The 22,663-nt window shown below is 40.9% G+C and overlaps 1 protein-coding gene across 3 annotated transcripts in view; it reads right to left on the bottom strand.

The window, feature by feature from the left end:
- Positions 1-18,644: 18,644 nt before the first annotated feature.
- LOC147026395 (uncharacterized) overlaps positions 18,645-22,663 on the bottom strand; it is a 65,690-nt gene continuing 61,671 nt past the window's right edge. For all 3 annotated transcript variants that reach the window (XM_085881811.1, XM_085881812.1, XM_085881810.1), the window contains 2 exons: positions 21,995-22,104; positions 18,645-21,244 (listed from right to left, as the gene is read on the bottom strand). In XM_085881811.1, coding sequence (XP_085737937.1) covers positions 21,100-21,244; positions 21,995-22,104 — 255 coding nt within the window. In that variant the 3' untranslated portion in view covers positions 18,645-21,099. The remainder of the gene's footprint in view (positions 21,245-21,994; positions 22,105-22,663) is intronic.

The raw sequence follows: 22,663 nt of genomic DNA, 5'->3' as shown, positions 1-22,663 counted from the left end.
AATCCTTTGCCCAATTTATGCAAGTATCAATACTTTCCTGAATCTGATCACCACCCCCTCTGCTATCCACCTTACCTCCAAGCTTTGTGTCATCTGCAAATCAGGAAAGCTTACTCTTTACCCCATTATCCAAATCATTGATGTGAATAATGAATAGTAATGGTCCGAGTGCTGATCCCTGAGGTACCCCGCTACTTACATCCTCCCAGCAAGACATCCTCCCACTCACAGCCACTCTTTGCTTCCTTCCACTAAGCCAGTTTGCAATCCAATTAGCTGCCTGACCAGCCACTCCACAAGCCCTCACTTTGGCTAACAACCTCCTATGTGGTACCTCATCAAATGCCATCTTAAAGTCTAGATATACTATGTCCACTGCCTTTCCCTCATCTACCCAATCAGACACTGCTGATTGGTTAGGGTGGTGGCTTGGGATCCTAGGGTCCTGAGTTCAAGCCCCGTTGGCCGCTGAATTAATACACAGGAGGTTGACTCAGCCTGTTATCCTTCCGAGGTCGGCAAAATGAGTACCAGTATACTGGTAAGGGGGACACTGCATCAGCGGCATCAGCGGCATCACCGCATCCCAACCAATGATGCAACCAGAGAGAGAGAGAGAGAGAGAGAGAGAGAGAGAGAGAGAGAGAGAGAGAGAGAGAGAGAGAGAGAGAGAGAGAGAGAGAGAGAGAGAGAGAGAGAGAGAGAGAGAGAGAGAGAGAGAGAGAGAGAGAGAGAGAGAGAGAGACAGAGACAGACACACTGCTTCATGGAATTCTAAAAGATTTATTAAACAGGAACTACCTTTGGTAAACCCATGCTGACTACATTTAATTAGTTTGTATTTATTTAAATGGTTCCTCATCTGGTCCCTAATTGATGTCTCCAACACCTTCCCCACAACTGAAGTCAAACTAACAGGTCTATAGTTTCCTAATTCTTCTCTGGATCCTTTCTTAAATAGTGGTGTTACATTTGCTACTCTCCAATCCTCCGGTATCTGTCCTGATTCCAGTGAACTATTGAAAATATCCGTTAACGAATCGCTTACCTGCTCAGCCACCTCCATCAATACTCTCATTTGCATATTATCTGGCCTCGGAGCCTTATCTTCTCTTAGATTACCTTGCTGTTCCTTTACTTCCTCCACTCCAACTAGGATCTTCTGTAAAAGCCCTTCCTCACTTCCCTGATAAATGCTCTCAGCTATATTGGAAATTCTCCTGATTGTTCCTTTTTTTCATTTTTATTTTTTGTATACCTTGTCGAGACTCAATGAGAGCGAACACACAACGCACATCAAGGGGGGGGGGGATGAGACAAGAGGGGAGGGAGTGGGAAGGACAAAACAGTGGGGAACAGAGACATTAGATCTGTGGAAGGGAGAGGGATGGGAAGGAGAACATGGGGAATAGAAGATGGACATTACAGGGACTTTCAGGAAGGAAAGCAGGGAATTTGAAGGAGGTGGGCTTGGGTGGATTATCGGGGGTAGAAAAGATCGAGGATTTGGATGGGGGATGATAAGAGGTGGTGGTGAACAGCTATTTTGAAGGCTTGGTGGGAAAGATGGGAATGAATAGAGTGAGGGAGTTTATTCCAAAGGCGGGAAAAAAGAGGAATGAAAGAGTGAAGGTGAGCAGTGATTCGTGATTATGGTAGTTTTACCAGAAGGAGGTTGTTGGCGGACCTTGAGCGCCGTGCGGAAATGTGGTGGGGACAAATAGCAGAGAGAGCGGGGGGGGGGCGAGGCTGGAGAGGAGACGGAAGAAGACAGAAAGACCACCGACCAACCTGCGGTGAGAGAGTGAGAGGCCCAAAGACTCAGCCTCATTAAGATGCCAATCATCCGAAATGCCTTAGTTTCTACAGCGTGATGCCAAGAAAGGTGGGAGGCAGGAGCACCAGCCCAAAGGGGAGAGCAGTACTCCATCAGGCTGCGGACAAAAGCTTTGTAAGTGGTCCGAGGAAGGACTTTGCATGACGGAGGATTACCAGTTGGCGACTGGCTTTGGAGGCCAGCCGAGAAATGTGGCTTTCCCAGGAAAGGTCATGGCAAATAGTGAGACCCAGAAGCTTGAAAGAAAGGACTTCTTCCAGAGGATTGTTGAGAAAGTGGATGGGGGGTTTTCTAAACAGTCCTTTCGAAGAGACATCGTGAGAGTGTGAGATTTGTCCGGATTGAAAGACATGTTCCATGTGTTGGACCGGTTTGTGATTTTACCCAGATCTGCAGTGAGCGAAGAAGCTGCTGCTTGCTGGTCTGAGGGATGACAGATGGTACGGCAGAGGGTGGAGTCATCAGAAAATAGATATAGAGGATTTTCCAGAGAGTCGGAGAGACCATTGAGGAAAATCAGGAAAAGAACAAGGCCCAGAACGCTACCTTGAGGAACTCCAGCCTGGACAAGAAGGGGGGATGAAAGAACTCCATTTAGGGCCACATGGTGACTGCGACAGGAGAGGAAGTCTGCGAGCCATGAGTGGAGATGGCCTTGGATACCATGGGAAGAGAGTTTGGTCAGTAGGGCACGGTGCCAGACTGTGTCCAAAGCACGTGATATGTCCCGGATTTCCTGTCTGGCATTGAGGACCTCCATCCATTGTTGGGAGAGCAGAAGCAGCATATCCAGGGTAGAGTGACCTGGTCTGAAACCAAATTGATGATTAGAAATCAAGCCATTGGAGAAGAGGAAGGATTTGATGTCTGAAGCGATGATGGATTCCATAACCTTGCTGATGATTGGGAGAAGGCTGATTGATCTGTAGTTGCAGGGATCTGTTTTTGCACCGTTTTTGTGCAGGGCAGTGATGTTTGCTGATTTCCAAGCAGATGGCAGATGGCCTTGAGAAAATGAGAGGATGAATAGAGCAGAGAGAGGGTGAGCAAGAGCAGACGAGCAGGCTTTGAGGACACGTGGGCTGATGCCGTTTGGACCGGTTGCAGAATCTGAGTTGAGCTTTGACAGCAAACTCTCCACCTTGTCAGCAGAAAAGGACACAGAGTCCAGGGACAGTTGGGTGTGACTGGGTAAGGTGGGTAGAGAAAGTGATGGGTTTGGGACACAAAATTTAGCTGCAAACACCGAGTTTAGGCATTCAGCTTTTTCACGTGCAGTATCAGCAGTGCGGCCACTTGAGGTAAGGGAGGGGATGGAGGGGGAACATACACCAGAAACAGGTTTGATTAAACGCCACCAGGATTTTGAGGAGGGAGAGAGGTTTGAGAGTTCAGACTTGAGATGAGAAAGATGTTGTTTTCTGGCTCTCCTGAGGGTAGATACACACTTGTTCCGAGCTTTATGGAATGAACTGAGATTACCCTCAGTTGGGTTTGCTTTCCATGAGGAAAAGGCAAGTTGTTTCAGGTCAACTGCCTCACCACAAGCTTCAGTGAACCAAGGGCGGGAGGAAGGGTAGGACAACTGAAGACGAGAGAGGATAAATCTGTGCATGAGGGAGAGCAAGTTTCTTTGAAAGAATTCCCAGGGTGAGTTGATGATTGAGAAAGTAGTGGTCGGAGACCAATCTATAAGTTTGAGGGCTGCTTGGAGACCCTGCGAGTCGGCTTGAATGAAATGCCAGACTCGACAGCGGTGAGGTGGTTCTCTGATAATAGCCAGAGAGATGTACACTTTGACAAGGACGTGGTCAGAAGAACCGATTGGAGCGGGGGAAGAGCAGCAGATATTGTCAGGGAACTTTGTCAAAATCAGATCCAGAAGAGATGGAGTACCATTGGTTGAGATCCGGGTAGGGAAGTTGACTGATTGAGTCGCAGAAAGATTTTGCTTAGATGCCATGACAGGTGAGAGAGGTACCCACACCTAGCCAACTGGCATGATGACAATTGAAGTCGCTACATATGAGGAAGAGAGAGTTTGGATGAGAAAATAGAAGTTGTTCCATGTTTTCGGATAGTGAGGTGTAGATGGAGTCATCACTCTTCGGTGGACTCACCTTATATGTGTACGGTACAGTACACATATAAACATGAGGTTGGAGTGGAGGGGAAGCCGTAGCCAGAGGTATTCCTGGGGGTGTGGGGGAGTGAGGGCAGTGCATGGAGAGTGAGGAATAGAGTCTTTGATGAAGAGAGCAACTCCTCCACTAGGACGAGGCTCATGTCTGTCATACCGGAGGAGGGAGTAACCAGGGAGAGATACTTGGGAGTCAGACATGTCTTGGGGGAGGAAAGTTTCTGTTAGGCAGATTATGTCTGGTTTGTCAGTGGCAACCTGTATGGAAAGATCTGAAAGGTTTGAGCGAAGGCCCCGGATATTTGAGGTCCACACTTTTAATGAAGAGGGAGGGGAGGAGGCTTTGGGTGCAGGGGATGGGGTGGAGGGTAGGACAAGGGACGAGGGGGGTTGTTGAAAGAGTGTGGGGGATTGGGAGGGGGCCGGAGGAGGAGGAGAAAAGGCTCTGTGGTACTGGGGGAGAGGGGGGACAAGAGAGGGGGAAGAAGACAGTTGAGGATTTGAGGAGGTGGAGCGAAGAGCTGGACATGAGAGGGCAGTGGAAGGAGGCAGCGTTGTGGATGAGAGAGGGGGGCAACTTTGTGAAGGATGAGTGATGTGGATGAATGGTGGGAGAGAGGTGGGGGTGGAGTTTTTGAGAGAGGTGAGAAGGAGGCTTGGAGGGAGAAGAGTGGGATGGTTGCTTTGAGAGTGAGGGGTGAGAGGAGTGAGTTGGCACTGAAGTTGGAAAAAAAGAATGGTTGATGGAAAGTGAACATTCATTGCAAACTGGGGTTTTTTTTTTTAAAGTTTTAGGTCAGAGATGCGATTTAACACAATTCTTGATGGATGCAATAAAGGCGAATCCAGAGAATGGAGAGAAGAAACGCTGTAACAGTTGGATTTTTTAGGCAAAGTATGAAGGAAAGGTCGAATTGAGAGCAGTCTGTTTAAATCGTAGAAGAGTAATGCATTATGATACAGTAAAGAGTACCGCACGTGTGAAAGAGGAAGATGAAGCATTATAAGAGATCGTTTATTATTATTATTATTATTATTATTAATGTTTGAGAGAGTTTTCAACATATTAGGTCATGGAAGTGTTCTAGAAAAATCGAGGAAGAAGAAGAAGAGCAGCAGAAGAGGAGATGAAGAAGAAGAGGAAGAAGAATCGAGTCGTGAGTGAGGAAGGAGAAAGGTCGCGTTTTTTATTTTTTGTTTTTTTAATTTTATGTAAGATAAGAAATAGAGTGATTAGTTGGGAGGGATTGGGGACGTTCGGAAAGTGGGGAAGATAGAAATTGAAGGTAATGAGGAGAAAAAACAAAACACGATCGTACACCGAGGGAATCGGTAGGCCTCAAGCGTCCGGTAAGACAAAGTCGACAAAATCTCACAAAATAGCATGATTTTTGAAACAAAATCGAACTAGGAACACACAGTAACATGTAAGTGAGACAAACAGTTAAAACGGGACAGATAACGGCTGGAAACTTAACTTTGAGATCTTCAGCAGAGATCGTTCTTGTGTAAAAGTTGAAGAAAAATACCTGTTTAATAAGCCTGCCATCTCACCTTCATCACTAACCACTCTCCCAGTGCTATTCTTCAATGGGCCCAGATACTGAAAGAAAGCCTTGCTATTATGTTTAATATTCTTATATATGTCCTTCTCATACTCTCTTTTGGCTTACAGAGTTATTTTCTTTACATGCCTCTGTTTACTCCAATTGTGATATATTTCTAACTGTTATTTTATCCTGTTATTTTAAACCTTATAGATGCCTTCTGCTTCTCCTTAATAGCATTCCTTATCTCACTGCTCAACCACCCTGGTGTCTTTCTGATTTTAGTTTTACACCTCATTGGAATATACTTACTCTGCACTCTACACATTTGGTCCTTGAAGGTTTCCCATTTCTCTGATGCTGATTGTCCTGTTGTTAGAGTCTCCCAATCTCCATCACCCAATTCTCTCCTCATACCCTCAAAGTTTTCTTTTCTGAAATCTAATAACCTTACCCTACTATCCTGAACTCTAACCCTTAACAGAGTCTATTTTCTTGCCTGGCCTTACTCATCACAATCACATCATCCGTTCCTTCCTTAATAGCTTCCCCACCCTCCCCTGACCTTAAAAAGCCTGAATTCCTTCCTCAATTCCCACTGCAAACCTTGCTGTCGCCTTTCTATTTAACATACGGCCATCATTCAAGAAACCCTCCCTTTGTCCCTGAAATGATTCCCACTGCTTCTTATATGTAAATCCTTCCTCCCAACATCATTCTTCCAGCCATTGGTTGACGTCTATTGCTCTGCTCATAATTTCTATATTGTTTCCTAATCTTGGGAGAATCCCAGCCAACATGACCTCACAACCCTTTGCTTTCAGCCGATTACCCAATATCCTGTACCTATTTTTCAAAACCTCTGAGTAAACTTTCCCTACATCATTCGCACCAAGGTGTACCACAACAAACTTCTTCCTGCCATGATCCCATACAATATTGTTTATCCTTCCTTCAATGTCCCTAAATCCTACTCCTTCAAAACTACACAGAATTCGATGTCTATGATCCTTCCTGCAGAATGAAGAATCGACATATTTAATCGTCTCATCACCCACAAAAACTGTCTCACATACCTCATGTCTACCAATTTCTATTTCGGCACCTACACCACTGCTTGCACCCGCTGCACCGTCACCACTGCCCGCACCCGCTGCACCTCCACCACTGCCCGCACCTGCTGCACCTCCACCACTGCCCAACCCCGTTGCAATGTCACCACTGCCTGCCCCCATTGCGCCGTCACCACTGCCCACCCCCATTGCGCCGTCACCACTGCCCGCCCCCGTTGCGCCATCACCACTGCCCGCCCCCGTTGCGCCGTCACCACTGCCCGCCCCCGTTGCGCCATCACCACTGCCCGCCCCCGTTGCGCCATCACCACTGCCCACCCCCATTGCGCCGTCACCACTGCCCGCCCCCGGTGCGCCATCACCACTGCCCACCTCCATTGCGCCGTCACCACTGCCCACCTCCATTGCGCCATCACCACTGCGCCATCACCACTGCCTGCCCCCGTTGCGCCGTCACCACTGCCCGCCCCCATTGCGCCGTCACCACTGCCCACCCCCATTGCGCCGTCACCACTGCCCGCCCCCGTTGCGCCATCACCACTGCCCGCCCCCGTTGCGCCATCACCACTGCCCGCCCCCGTTGCGCCGTCACCACTGCCCGCCCCCATTGCGCCATCACCACTGCCCACCCCCATTGCGCCGTCACCACTGCCCGCCCCGTTGCGCCGTCACCACTGCCCGCCCCCGTTGCGCCATCACCACTGCCCGCCCCCGTTGCGCCGTCACCACTCCCCGCCCCCGTTGCGCCATCACCACTGCCCGCCCCCGTTGCGCCATCACCACTGCCCACCCCCATTGCGCCGTCACCACTGCCCGCCCCCGTTGCGCCGTCACCACTGCCCACCCCCGTTGCACCGTCACCACCGCCCGCCACCGTTGCGCCATCACCACTGCCCGCCCCCGTTGCGCCATCACCACTGCCCGCCCCCGTTGCGCCGTCACCACTGCCCGCCCCCGTTGCGCCATCACCACTGCCCGCCCCCGTTGCGCCGTCACCACTGCCCACCCCCGTTGCACCGTCACCACCGCCCGCCACCATTTCACCATCACCACTGCCTGCTCCCGTTGTACCGCCACCACTTCCAATATCCTCAGCAACCTCACTCCACAACCGTAACCAACTATTATCTACAAAGTTCTCACATTCTGCGACTTACTGCAAATTATCGATGCGTCCCTTCAACCCAGTAATAACCTTCCTCAAGTGGACGATTTCCTCACACTTCCTACAAAAATAAGAACCTTCCGCTTCCCTCATTGTTGACGTGGCACACAATGAGCAACCGTTACATTTTACGGACTCCTCTTCCTTTCTCCTTGAGTCTCTATTTACAACCTTCGAGCAAAAACTGTTATGAACCTTAAAATAAAAAATAAAAAAGTACAGTTCCATATCCCCTGACATAAATCTCAATAACAAAATATGCAAAACGCTTTAGAAAAATTGGAAGAAGAGCACGCCACCCAGTCGTCCACGTGTGCCGATCCCTGAACCAGAAGTCAATTATTCCTATATGACATGTGACATCAATTATTCCTTCACAACCTTGTACACACATGCCTTGGGGAACATTTTTATGAAGTGTCCCCTCGATCTGTCCAGCTGTTGTGGAGAATATTTTTTTGGTTTTAGGGTAAATCCAATATGGCTGCCAAACCATGTGACATATGACATCATGTGTGTGAACCTTTCATTCCTCATGGATAGGCGTTCATATGTGTAAAGTTCTGCCTCGATCTGTTCAGCCATTTCAGAGAAGATTTTTGAAGGTTAAAAAAAAACAAAAAACAATATGGCTGCCGAATCAAGTGGCAAATGATGTCATCAAAAAATTTTGGGCACCATTTTATGCCCAAATGACCCACAAAAATGTTCATATATTATGATGTCATAATGAAGGCACCTATGACATTTTCAAAAAAAAATCACACTTACTCCCCATGAGGAGTACTTGCCGTGTGCCAAGTTTCTATTTTTTTCCTTGGTGTGGTTTCAGAGATACAGAGGTCCAAAGTTTTTCCATTTTCCAACATGGCTGCCACACCATGTAACCTATAACGTCATAATTATTAAAACATTCTGCATGAGTAGTTGCTCCGATGGTGAAAATTTTGACTCAATACGACAAGCGGTTGCGGTGAAAAACACGAAAGTTCTGTGTGGCCAAACAAACAAACAGACAGACAGACAGACAAATGGACCCAAACGCAAAACTCTCTCCTTTGGCGAGGGTAACAAGACCAATTACTGCACTGTAGTCCCAAGAAGGAAGCCAGACATCACAATACACACGCACGCGCGCACACACACACACACACACACACACACACACACACACACACACACACACACACACACACACACACACACACACACACACACACACACACACACACACACACACACACACACACACACACACACGTACTGTTTATAAACACACAAACACAGATATACTATGTACTGGTAAATACAGTACTTACAAAAGCTATTTTAATTGAAGTTATAACCTTCACTGATAAGCAATTTACTGATTTACCAACTGCCAGGATCATCAGCCAGCACCGTTTGTTCCATCCTTTCTGCCTTTTCAAACCAGCACTCAAAAGTAATTGATTTCAAACCAAATGCCTTTCAAAATTGGCGGTTTATCCTTTCATAGATTTATTTCGTCCCATCATGCTCTCCAAATTCTCTGCCGATGGCATCCAAGGCCAGCCCCGCTCATGGGTTACTGACTTCATCTCTACTCTCGTAGCCAATGTGTAGCTCTCGATGGAATACTTTCATCTACTCTCCTTGTCAAGGCTGGAGTGCTGCAAGGCAGTTTTTTTTGTCCAGTCCTATTCCTAGTCTTCATGAGCAATCTCTCTGACTCTCAGGAAAATCCTCTTTATCTATTTGCTAATGACTCTCTGCCATGACATTCCTCATCCTTCAGATAGGCAGGTTGCAGCCTCTTCCCTTTCTTCAGAACTTGAGAGAATCACAAGCTGGTCAAACACTTGGAATATGTCCTTCAATCCTGACAAATCTCAGTCTCACTATCTCTGAAAGGACCATCTGGCAAACCCTCCCATCTACTTTCTTAACAATCCTCTTGTGGAAGTTCATTCACTCAAATTCTTGGGTCTCATGATCAGCCATGATCTTTCATGGGCAAAATACATTTCTAAGTTTATCTTCAAAGCCAGTTGCTGACTGGGCATCCTCCATCATACAAAGTCCTTCCTTAGCACACCTTAAACTTTTATCCACCTTCAAGGCTTTCATCCGCAGCTTGATGGAGTATTACTCTCCCCTCTGGTCTGATGCCCCTGCCTCATATGTTGTTCAGCTTGCCGTGGAAAGCAAGGCCTTCAAGATCATTGGAATCTCCCACGATTAAGTTGACTCTGGACCTATCACTTTCCCAGATCATTGGTCTCTCTGTCTTCTGCCATCTCCTTTCTGGTCTTGCACCCTCTGCTCTTTCCATGCATTGTCCCCCATATGTTTCTGTAGCACACGCATAGGCCACCGTTAACCCCTTCTCGTGAAACTCCCAAAATCCAGGATCACTTCTCAGCTCCACTCATTCGTTCTTCCTTTTTTTCCCCATTTTGGAACCAACTTCCACATTCCCTTCAATCTCATTCTTCCCTCCAGGTTTTCAAGATATAGTAGCTGTTCACCACCATCTCAGATCATACCCAATCCAAAACCATGATCTTTTCTACCCCTGTTAACAATCCCACCCAAGCCCCCCTCCTCCCAAATTTCCAATTTTTCCTTCCTGGTCCACCATTAAAGTTTCCTTCTGTATCCATCTTTTCCACCCCATGCGTCCTTTCCTGCCCCCATCACCCCCAAACCCATTGTTTGTCCAAGTCTCTCTATTTTGTCCTTCAATTCCATTGTTGGTATCTCCCCTACCTCCACTGTTCCTCTTGTCCTGTTCTGTCCTGATCGATTCAGTGTTCTTATTCTTCCATGAGCCTTGACTATTTACAAAAAAATAAACTCTTCCTGCCTGAGCAGAAGTCCAGTTTTTGAATTTAAATTTATATTCCTACATTTGTATTTTGAAAAATTCCAGCAGAATTCCATAATTCCAGAAGACATTACTGACATTTCCTTTCCTATGTGAATTCCAGGTGCATGAACAGCATACACGTTTGACAATAGAAAACGTTGAAATATTTTTGAACTTTCAAAACTCGTCACATTAATTAATGAAATAAAGCAAAACGGACAAGTTGGCCGTGCTTTCAACAACATCTGCAGTTTCGCTGAAAAAAAAACACAACGTTCTCCTGTGGCCCGGAGAACATATGGATCATTTATTCAACTTTTGACATCCAGTAAACACGGATAAACTCGCAATGCTGTCCCGACAATCCATTTATGGAAGCAACAATATATTGTAAATCTTCACGCTTGTTCGTGCAAAGCAAAGTCAAGCAAAACATACTTGGTTTTGTAATGAAGGAACTTTTATGCAAAAGAGTTCACCCTCTAAAGTGATTTCCACTTTGAACATGAATGTGACAAAAAAAAAATTAAAATCTGCAACGGAAAAACAACCCCACAAAGGATATTTTGCACATAACCAAAGGCACATGATGTTCCAGCTTTCCACTTTGGTGAAGAAAATGTGAAACCGCACGTGATGTTTATATACTCACCCAATAATACCCCACAAGGTACACTGACAGATCTTATCCAAACAGCACTGGATCCTTTGGCTGTAATTTGCACAATTTTTCACCTGTTTCCTTCATTTCACAAAAATTTAATTTATACTTAAATTCCAATTTGTACTTTCAATCAGTGTAGATAGAAATATATACACTACATGGCCAAAAGTATGTGGATACCTGCTCGTCCAACATCTCAGTCCAAAATCATGGGCATTAATATGGAGTTGGTCCCCCCCCCCCCCACCTTTGGGGATTTTCTTCCATTCAGCCACAAGAGCATTAGTAAGGTCAGGCACTGATGTTGGGTGATTAGGTGTGGCTGTTTGCTCATGTTGGCGTGCCAATTCATCTCAAAGGTGTTCGATGGGGTTGAGGTCAGGGCTCTGTGCAGGCCAGTCAAGTTCTTCCACACCGATCTCGACAAACCATTTCTGTATGGACCTCGCTTTGTGCTTGATGATATTGTCATGCTGACACAGGGAAGGGCCTTCCCCAACCTGTTACCACAAATTTGGAAGCACAGATTCGTTGAGAATGTCATTGTGTGCTGCAGGGTTAAGATTTCCCTTCACTGTAACTCAGGGACTGAGCCCGAACCATGAAAAACATCCCCAGACCATTATTGCTCCTCCACCAAACTTTACAGTTGGCACTATGCGTTCGGGCAGGTAGCGTTCTCCTGGCATTCGCCAAACCCAGATTCATCCGTCGGACTGCCAGATGGTGAAGCGTGATTCATCACTCCAGAGAACACATTTCCACTGTTCCAGAGTCCAATGGGGTTGAGCTTTACACCACTCCAGCCGACGCTTGGCATTGTACATGGTGATCTTCGGCTTGTGTGCGGCTGCTCGGCCCTGGAAACCCATTTCATGAAGCTCTCGATGAACAGTGCTTGTGCTGACGTTATTCCAGAATCAGTTTGGAACTCGGTAGTGAGTGTTGCAACCGACGCGACGCGCTTCAGCACTCGGCGGTCCCATTCTGTGAGCTTGTGTGGCCTACCACTTCGGGCTGAGTCTACCGTTTATGATGAAGTAATATTTATAATCTCCACAGGGACCTAGCCATTATGGTCTTGATGACAACCCCTCTGAAAATTAAACAGCTAAAGCTTTGATGAACTCACCAAATGGAAACTCTGTGCTCCTATTTGCTAATGCTATGAAATGACATCTAAGGATATAACATTGACAAATGTGTGCTAAATATTGTTGGAGGAAAAGTATACCATATATATATATATATATATATATATATATATATATATATATATATATATATATATATATATATATATATACTGTACATACAGTACATGTATATGTATAAATATATATGTATGTATGTATATATATATATATATATATATGTATATATATATATATATATATATATATATATATATATATATATATATGTATATGTATACACACATTGTTGCATGTGCCAGTTCATTGGGGAAGGCGGTGATAGTTTTTACTTTAAGTTCTGTATTAATGAAGCAATTAAGCAATTTAAAATGGAAGGATTAATGAAAAAGTTGGTGCATATGGAAGGCATTAAAAACTAGAAGGGCACTCAGTGGAGCACATGCAGCCGTGGCCAAAAATATTGGCACTCTTGCACTTTTTTCAAATAACTCACAATTTTCTCTAAAAATAAGTTGAAATTGATAAAAGTGTTTGGTTTTTCACTGTTAATATTACAGAACTTTCACTGTTAATATTACACAATTAATGTCACTGTTGATATTACAGAACTGTCACTGTTAATATTACAGAACTTGCACTGTTAATATTACACAATTAATGTCACTCTTGATATTACAGAAGTTTCACTGTTAATATTACACAATTAATGTCACTGTTAATATTACACAATTAATGTCACTGTTAATATTACAGAACTTTCACTGTTAATATTACACAATTAATGCACTGTAAATATTACAGAACTTTCACTGTTAATATTACACAATTAATGCACTGTTAATATTACAGAACTGTCACTGTTAATATTACACAATTAATGTCACTGTTAATATTACAGAACTGTCACTGTTAATATTACACAATTAATGTCACTGTTAATATTACAGAACTGTCACTGTTAATATTACACAATTAATGTCACTGTTAATATTACAGAACTTGCACTGTTAATATTACACAATTAATGTCACTGTTAATATTACAGAACTTTCACTGTTAATATTACACAATTAATGTCACTGTTAATATTACAGAACTTTCACTGTTAATATTACACAATTAATGTCACTGTTAATATTACAGAACTTTCACTGTTAATATTACACAATTAATGTCACTGTTAATATTACAGAACTTTCACTGTTAATATTATGCAATGAATGTTACTGTTAATATTACAGAACTTTCACTGTTAATATTACAGAACTTTCACTGTTAATATTACACAATTAATGTCACTGTTAATATTACAGAACTTTCACTGTTAATATTACACAATTAATGTCACTGTTAATATTACAGAACTTTCACTTAATATTACACAATTAATGTCACTGTTAATATTACAGAACTTTCACTGTTAATATTACACAATTAATGTCACTGTTAATATTACAGAACTTTCACTGTTAATATTACACAATTAATGTCACTGTTAATATTACAGAACTTTCACTGTTAATATTATGCAATGAATGTTACTGTTAATATTACAGAACTTTCACTGTTAATATTACAGAACTTTCACTGTTAATATTACACAATTAATGTCACTGTTTATATTACAGAACTTTCACTGTTAATATTACACAATTAATGTCACTGTTAATATTACAGAACTTTCACTTAATATTATGCAATTAATGTCACTGTTGATATTACAGAAGTTTCACTGTTAATATTACACAATTAATGTCACTGTTAATATTACAGAACTTTCACTGTTAATATTACACAATTAATGTCACTGTTAATATTACAGAACTTTCACTGTTAATATTACACAATTAATGTCACTGTTGATATTACAGAACTTTCACTGTTGATATTACACAATTAATGTCACTGTTAATATTACAGAACTTTCACTGTTAATATCACACAATTAATGTCACTGTTGATATTACAGAAGTTTCACTGTTAATATTACACAATTAATGTCACTGTTAATATTACAGAACTTTCACTTAATATTATGCAATTAATGTCACTGTTGATATTAGAGAAGTTTCACTGGTAATATTACACAATTAATGTCACTGTTAATATTACAGAACTTTCACTGTTAATATTACACAATTAATGTCACTGTTGATATTACAGAAGTTTCACTGTTAATATTACACAATTAATGTCACTGTTAATATTACAGAACTTTCACTGTTAATATTACACAATTAATGTCACTGTTGATGTTACAGAACTTTCAATGTTAATATTACACAATTAATGTCACTGTTAATATTACAGAACTTTCACTGTTAATATTACACAATTGATGTCACTGTTAATATTACAGAACTTTCACTTAATATTATGCAATTAATGTCACTGTTGATATTACAGAAGTTTCACTGTTAATATTACACAATTAATGTCACTGTTAATATTACAGAACTTTTACTGTTAATATTACACAATTAATGTCACTGTTGATATTACAGAACTTTCACTGTTGATATTACACAATTAATGTCACTCTTAATATTACAGAACTTTCACTGTTAATATTACACAATTAATGTCACTGTTGATATTACAGAAGTTTCACTGTTAATATTACACAATTAATGTCACTGTTAATATTACAGAACTTTCACTGTTAATATTACACAATTAATGTCACTGTTAATATTACAGAACTTTCACTGTTGATATTACACAATTAATGTCACTCTTAATATTACAGAACTTTCACTGTTAACATTACACAATTAATGTCACTGTTGATATTACAGAAGTTTCACTGTTAATATTACACAATTAATGTCACTGTTAATATTACAGAAGTTTCACTGTTAATATTACACAATTAATGTCACTGTTAATATTACAGAACTTTCACTTAATATTATGCAATTAATGTCACTGTTGATATTAGAGAAGTTTCACTGGTAATATTACACAATTAATGTCACTGTTAATATTACAGAACTTTCACTGTTAATATTACACAATTAATGTCACTGTTGATATTACAGAAGTTTCACTGTTAATATTACACAATTAATGTCACTGTTAATATTACAGAACTTTCACTGTTAATATTACACAATTAATGTCACTGTTGATATTACAGAACTTTCAATGTTAATATTACACAATTAATGTCACTGTTAATATTACAGAACTTTCACTGTTAATATTACACAATTGATGTCACTGTTAATATTACAGAACTTTCACTTAATATTATGCAATTAATGTCACTGTTGATATTACAGAAGTTTCACTGTTAATATTACACAATTAATGTCACTGTTAATATTACAGAACTTTTACTGTTAATATTACACAATTAATGTCACTGTTGATATTACAGAACTTTCACTGTTGATATTACACAATTAATGTCACTCTTAATATTACAGAACTTTCACTGTTAATATTACACAATTAATGTCACTGTTGATATTACAGAAGTTTCACTGTTAATATTACACAATTAATGTCACTGTTAATATTACAGAACTTTCACTGTTAATATTACACAATTAATGTCACTGTTGATATTTCAGAACTTTCACTCTTAATATTACACAATTAATGTCACTGTTAATATTCCAGAACTTTCACTGTTAATATTACACAATTAATGTCACTGTTGATATTACAGAAGTTTCACTGTTAATATTACACAATTAATGTCACTGTTGATATTACAGAACTTTCACTGTTAATATTACACAATTAATGTCACTGTTGATATTACAGAACCTTTGTTTTTGATTCAGAACTTAATATATCCTTTAAAATCAGAAAATAAAAAGAAATGGCATTGGCAAAATTATTGACTCCCTCGATTTAATATTTGGAAGCACAGTCTTTGGACAAAATAACTGCAGTCAAATGCTTCCTGTAGCCATGAATGAGCTTCCTACACCTCTCCACTGGTAGTTTGGTCCACTCTTCTTGTGCAAACTGCTCCAGTTCTCCTAGATTTGAAGGGTGCCTTCTCTAAACTGCTGTTTTCAGATCTCCCCACAGGTGTTCAATGGGATTTAGATTGGGACTCATTACTGGCCCCTTCAGAACAATCCAGCAGAACAAACTGCCAGTAGAGAGGTGTAGGAAGCTCTTGAACTATTCCTGGGTGCTTTTTGAAGTGTGTTTGGGGTCATTATCCTGCTGCAAGACCCATGACCTCCAATGGAGACCCAGCTTTCTGACACTGGGTTGAACATTGCACTCCAAAAAGCCTCGGTTATTTCCTGATTTCATGATGCCATTCACACATTCAAGGCACCCAATGCCAGAGGTTGCACTGTAACCCCAAAACCTCACTGAACCTCCTCCGTGTTTGACTGTAGGGAAGGTGTTATTTTTTATTTGAAGGCTTCATTTTGTTTTCTGTAAACATAGAGATGATGTGCTTCACCAAAAAGCTCCAATTTGGTCTCATCTGTCCACATGACATTCTCCCAGAATTATTTTGGCTTGTTCAGGTGTGTTTTGGCAAACTCGCCAGGCTTTCTTATGTCGCTCTCTTAGCAGTGGGGTCCTCCTGGGTCTCTTACCATAGAACCCCCTTTCATTGAGTTGGTGATGGATGATGTGAGTTGAAACTGTCGTACCTTTTGTCTGAAGGTCAGCGTGAATCTGCTTAGCAGTTGATCGAGGTGCTTTTTTCACCATTTGAACAATCCTTCGCTGCAATCTTCGATCAAGTTTTCTCTTGCGGTCACATCCAGTAAGGTTGGCTACAGTGCCCTGGGCCTTAAACTTCCTGATAACATTGTGTGCGGTGGACACAGGAGCATCAAAGTCTCTGGATATGGACTTGTAGCCTTGAGATTGTCCATACTTGGCTACAATCTTGTGTCTGAACTCCTCAGACAATTCTCTGGTTTGCTTTCTTTTCTCCATGCTCATTGCAGAAAACACAGTGACACAAAACAGCAGAATGACTCCTTTTCTCCATTCAGACTAGGTGAACGAGTGATTTTTATATTGCAGGCACCTGCAACTCACCACAGGTGTGTTCAATTCCAGAGTAAAAGAGAATCACCTGCTTGAAATCGAATTATTTCTAACAACTTCCAAAAGGTGCCAATAATGTTGTCCAGGCCATTTTAGGATTTCTGTGTGGAATAAGCTCAGATTTAGTAATTTTTTTCAGCTTTTTATCTTGCCAAAACGATGTTTTTGCAAGATATGTTAGTCAGCTTGTATGTTTTTTTTTGTTTGTTTGTTTGTCTGTAATCACGTATAAAAAATTCTGCAGAGCACAGTTATCATTGGAAATTTTTGTAACTTCGCATATCAGAGGCCTATAGAGGTCCCTTTCAGTGCACAAAATTTTGAAGGTCAAGGTCAAAGGTCAAGGTCACTTTGTCACAAATCAGGGGAGTCAACGAAACCCTTATTTTTTGAGTAATTTTGATCGGATCGTCTTCAAACTTCATGGGAATATAGTTCATGGTCTGGCGCTCAGCTGATTAATTTTTGGTGGCGATTGGCCTTGACCTTCATATGTTTTTTGGTTTTTTTTGGTCTGTAATCACGTATAAATCACTCTGCAGAGCACAGTTATCATTGGAAATTTTTGTAACTTCGCATATCAGAGGCCTACAGAGGTCCCTTTCAGCGCATAAAATTTTGAAGGTCAAGGTCAAAGGTCAAGGTCACTTTGTCGCAAATCAGGGGAGTCGGCGAAACCCTTATTTTTTGAGTAATTTTGATCGGATCGTCTTCAAACTTCATGGGAATATAGTTCATGGTCTGGCGCTCAGCTGATTAATTTTTGGTGGCGATTGGCCTTGACCTTCATGGTTAGCGCCTCAGGTCAAACATATTTGACCCCACGGTCAAATTTTCAAGTTTTAGGAACAATATCGTGTAGTACCTCAAATTGAACACCTCGATGAGTGCTTTCTAGATATGTCAAGCTTGAGACATTATGACGTCATTTGGTGACGTTATGAGGCAAAAGTATATTTTTCATGGTTACTCTGTAGAACGATTCTCATCGGAATCTCTCGTAGGCAGATATTCCTCAAGGAGTCGCTCCTGGTGGATAGCAGCTCTGTTCACCTCAGTGTGACCTTAAAGAAGTCACACGTGGTCACCTTTTGGCAAGATACGGGTCACCCTGCGGGTAACATTGGTTTATTTTTTGTTTTGTTCCACTGCAAACCAAAGAAATGTAAATGCGGAAACCAATATATTTTTTTTATTTCAACAATTTTCTGGAAGACATGGTGCATTAATTGAAAAAAGTAAAAGGGTGCCAATATTTTTGGCCATGACTGTACCTACGTCATGCAATGCCTAATCCATGAGAACATATCTGGCCCAATCAATACATTTTTGAAATATCAGCCTATGTATCGTTTTTGGCCCAATCTCTCAATGGTGAAGAATCACTTAAAAAAATAATTCTCGCATCCAGATCCGGATCCGGATCTTCGCCAAAATCGAATCATTTCTTTCTTGTCACACACGCAACATGTCCACCAAGTTTCATCCCAATTCGTGCACAACTTTTAGAGATATCGTGCTACACATCCTTTTAGGTCCTATCTCTCAATGGTGAAGAATCACTTGAAAAATTCTAGTTGTCGGACCTGGATTCGGATCTTCACCAAAATCTAATCATTTCGTCCTTGTCACACACCCAACCTGTCCACAGAATTTCATCCAGATCCGCCCACAACTTTATGACATATCCTGTACAAAGACAAACAAACAGACAAACAAGAAAAAGACATCATGCAGAGCACGATACTTGCAAAATCCACCCCCCCCCCGTTCCAAAGGTTGCCATGGATACATCAAATTGTCCATTTCATCAAATTGTCCATTTCATTGAAATTAAAATTGACAATCTTAATCAAAGCTCAGGTCAATCGGATGAAAATTGATGATTTTTCAGATGAATTTGATGATTTTAATAGTTTGACCTTGAGTTGAACTTTAAGCTTTTGACCTCAAAAATAGTTGCTTTCCCAATTCAGTAATGCACTTTGCAAATCCCGTTCAACTTTCAAGTTAATAGGATGTAAATTAACGATTTTTCAGTTGAAAATTGATTTTAGAAGTTTGACATTGAGTTGACCTTTGACCTTTTGACCACAAATTAGTTTGGTTTTTCAAACAGTATTAACAGACCACAAATTAGTTGGTTTCCCAATTCAGTAACACAATATGCAAATCCTGTTCAAATTTCAAGTGAATCGGATGAAAAAATGACGATTTTTGAAATTTGACCTCAATATGACGTTTGACAATTGAGTTCAAAATCAATCGGCTTCTCAGTTGAGACAAGCTCTACAACTTGGTAAAGTTTCATGATGATCGGTTTGGAATTGTGACATGTAGGCGACAAACAGACAGACAGCATAACAAAATCGACTGACCAATGTACTTGAAAAAAATCTTCGATTTTGCAACAAACAAACAAACAAACAGACAGACAGGGGTTAAAACATAACCTCCTTCACCTTCAGTGGCAGAGGTAACAAGGCAGGGGAGTGTCAGATAAGAGAAGAGGAAGGATGTTGGGGATGGAAAAGGATATTTATGTGGCTTGTGATGGTGGAAACAAAAATTTTGCCATCTATCATATTAAAAAATATGGCCGTAATACTACACAGAGACAAACACGACGTAGAAATAAAGCCTGCTACAGTGTGAACAAGGAGATTCGAGAAATACGAAAATCCAATGATGGGGAAAGGGCATGTTTTTTTGGTCCGCTTACACTTCAGTTACATCAGCACTCAAACGAAAAGTCAGAAATACCAATTCAGGTATGTTAACCACTAACACCTTTTTTATTTTTACAAAAAACATGTTGGGTGTCCAAGTAGACCAACCAATCTGTAATACTGAAACTTTAAATACATAAATCAGTGCAGAGAATCCTTGGTCATTAATGTCGATGTAGGTAATGGATGTACTGCTACACATTACAATGCACTTCGGTCGATCTCCAGACAAGAGTGGTTTAACCATATACCCTCGTTGTTTTTTTAGGCATTTTGAAAGACATGATAGGTTTTATAAACTGAAGATTAATAAACGTGTGCTAACTGCTGTAGGAAGAAAAATAAACCGACGTCTCACATGCACTAGCCTTTCGTCCATGCTTCGACGAAGGGCGAATGCCCAAAGCATCAATGTTATACTTTGCTCCCCATGTTGGTTAACACACTCTTGCTAACCTCGTTGATAAAACCTATCATTGGATTGCCCACAACGCAGACCAACTCGAACCTTGACAAAGTATTATTCTTAGATCGCACACAATTTGAAAGACACACAGCCAGCCCTACAGGTCCAGTTTACGCAAGATGTCTGATAAAGGTTAAAAAGTGATCTCTTCGATTCGATCTTTGGCATAGTGACGTGTTAACCACATGAAAGGTACAGGCAAATTGCAAGCAGTTAAATATACACTTCATATATGATATATGAATTGTATTTGATTTGTACATTATATTATGTGTAGCTTTAAGGCACGTTTTTTTTTTCCTATTCTCCACTGCCTTCATGACCTTTGGTTCAACCTCATTCTATCTCGTGGCCTGACATAAGCAACCTTTGTACCCTGCAGGTCGCCATCCAATCCATCCACGACACAACTATTCTTTCGCTCTATCCATCATACCGCTGGTGTTTCACACAAATATTTCAATTGTTCGGAACATGAAAAGTCATTCCATTCTCCATCATAAGCCATTCCCGCGCAATCTTCCATTCCTTCCAGGTTGAAGGACCAATTGTCGGGTTGGTCACTTCTCCAGAACCTGCTCACCAGATAAGAAAACAACTCGGTCTGAGTAACTTGTATTTTTATTGGCTAAATTATTATTTCACAAAAGTGTTTTGGTACCCTGAGGGAGGCATCAAGTGTTTAGGCTTGGTGTCTGTGGTGTCCCACTTTTTGAAGAATAATTTTTCATTGTTTTTAAAATTATTTAATTTTTCAATTTTGAAGTATTTTTTTTCTTTCAATTGTCATTAATTTTTTTTTTTAATTTTCCAATTTGCAGTTTTTTTCTTTCAATTTTCAATTTATTTATTTATTTATTTATTTAAAATTTTCGATTTTTCAATTATTGTTATTTTTAAATTCCGATTATTCAAAATTTTTCAATTTTCAATTATTTAAATTCCCAATTATTTAATTTTTTATGAGCCGTAGTGTCCCGCTTTTTGGAAAAAAACAACAAAACTTTTGTTTTCATTGTGAGACAATTTCAAGTGGTACCAATACTACTAATATTACGAGTTGGTTCAACAGGGAACCATCAGCGATCTCCGATTGCAGGCCTCTAGTTTGTTGTGTTTTGTATGTGCAGTTTTATTGAAAGGGCTTGTTTGGAGCATATGAATCTGAGGAATTGGGTTGGGGTCAAATTCAACTTGCTTCAGAATGTCGTTATAAAAGTAGATCACTCAGCTCATCAAGTAAACCTGACATGTCAGGGAGGCAAGACCAGTGAACTTTACAAGAGGGAAGTGATCACTTTTGTGTCATTGACATCTCAACTTACAGTGGTTCAGAGGCCTTTGTGTTATCAACCCACATCCATTGTCCTTCTTCATGCAAGTCATGCAAGCCAATGTAATAAAAGTTTCCTTTGGCCTGTTCTGTCAACCACGTCTGCAACAAATAATGGAATCACTATCAAATGTTAGAATATTCTTAAAAATCATTCCAGCATATATTATCAAATACATATTCTGGTATATTAAATAGTTGGATGTTTGCAAGAGATCTGGCTGAGATCGAAGTGGACCAAGTTGGTTTTCCGCCAACATTATCTTAACCATAGATGCTTTGGGCCGACGTGGTCATGGTGTCCGATTGGCTAATGTCAACAAACGAGGAAAACATTGCAAATTCACAATGGCACACAAATGGCCTGATTAAATAAAACGTGCAAGCAAAGTTATCTGGAAATCCAGTCGACCTCCACTGTGAACTGGTTTTGCAGATAACTATCCTTGCATGTTTGAAGCAACACTCATGTTGAAAGGGAACAAAATAAATAGAGAACAGCAGTTAATGTTATCATCAGTTCAAATCGGCAAATTAACATTTACTCTTTGGGCCTTTAACCATTTAATTCAATGGTGGGACATTTCCATTTTCTGTTTAAATGTTAAAATTTTCCTTTCAAAATGAGAGGTGTACAATCTTCGATGAGTCGCTTTGCACC

The sequence above is a fragment of the Eptatretus burgeri genome, chromosome 5, assembly GCF_056783735.1.
Source record: "Eptatretus burgeri isolate ZD-2024b chromosome 5, Ebu_testis_v1, whole genome shotgun sequence".
Classification (NCBI taxonomy): Eukaryota; Metazoa; Chordata; class Myxini; order Myxiniformes; family Myxinidae; genus Eptatretus; species Eptatretus burgeri.
The sequence above is the reverse complement of the archived record's forward strand: the minus strand, read 5'-3'. Positions and strand labels throughout refer to the sequence as shown.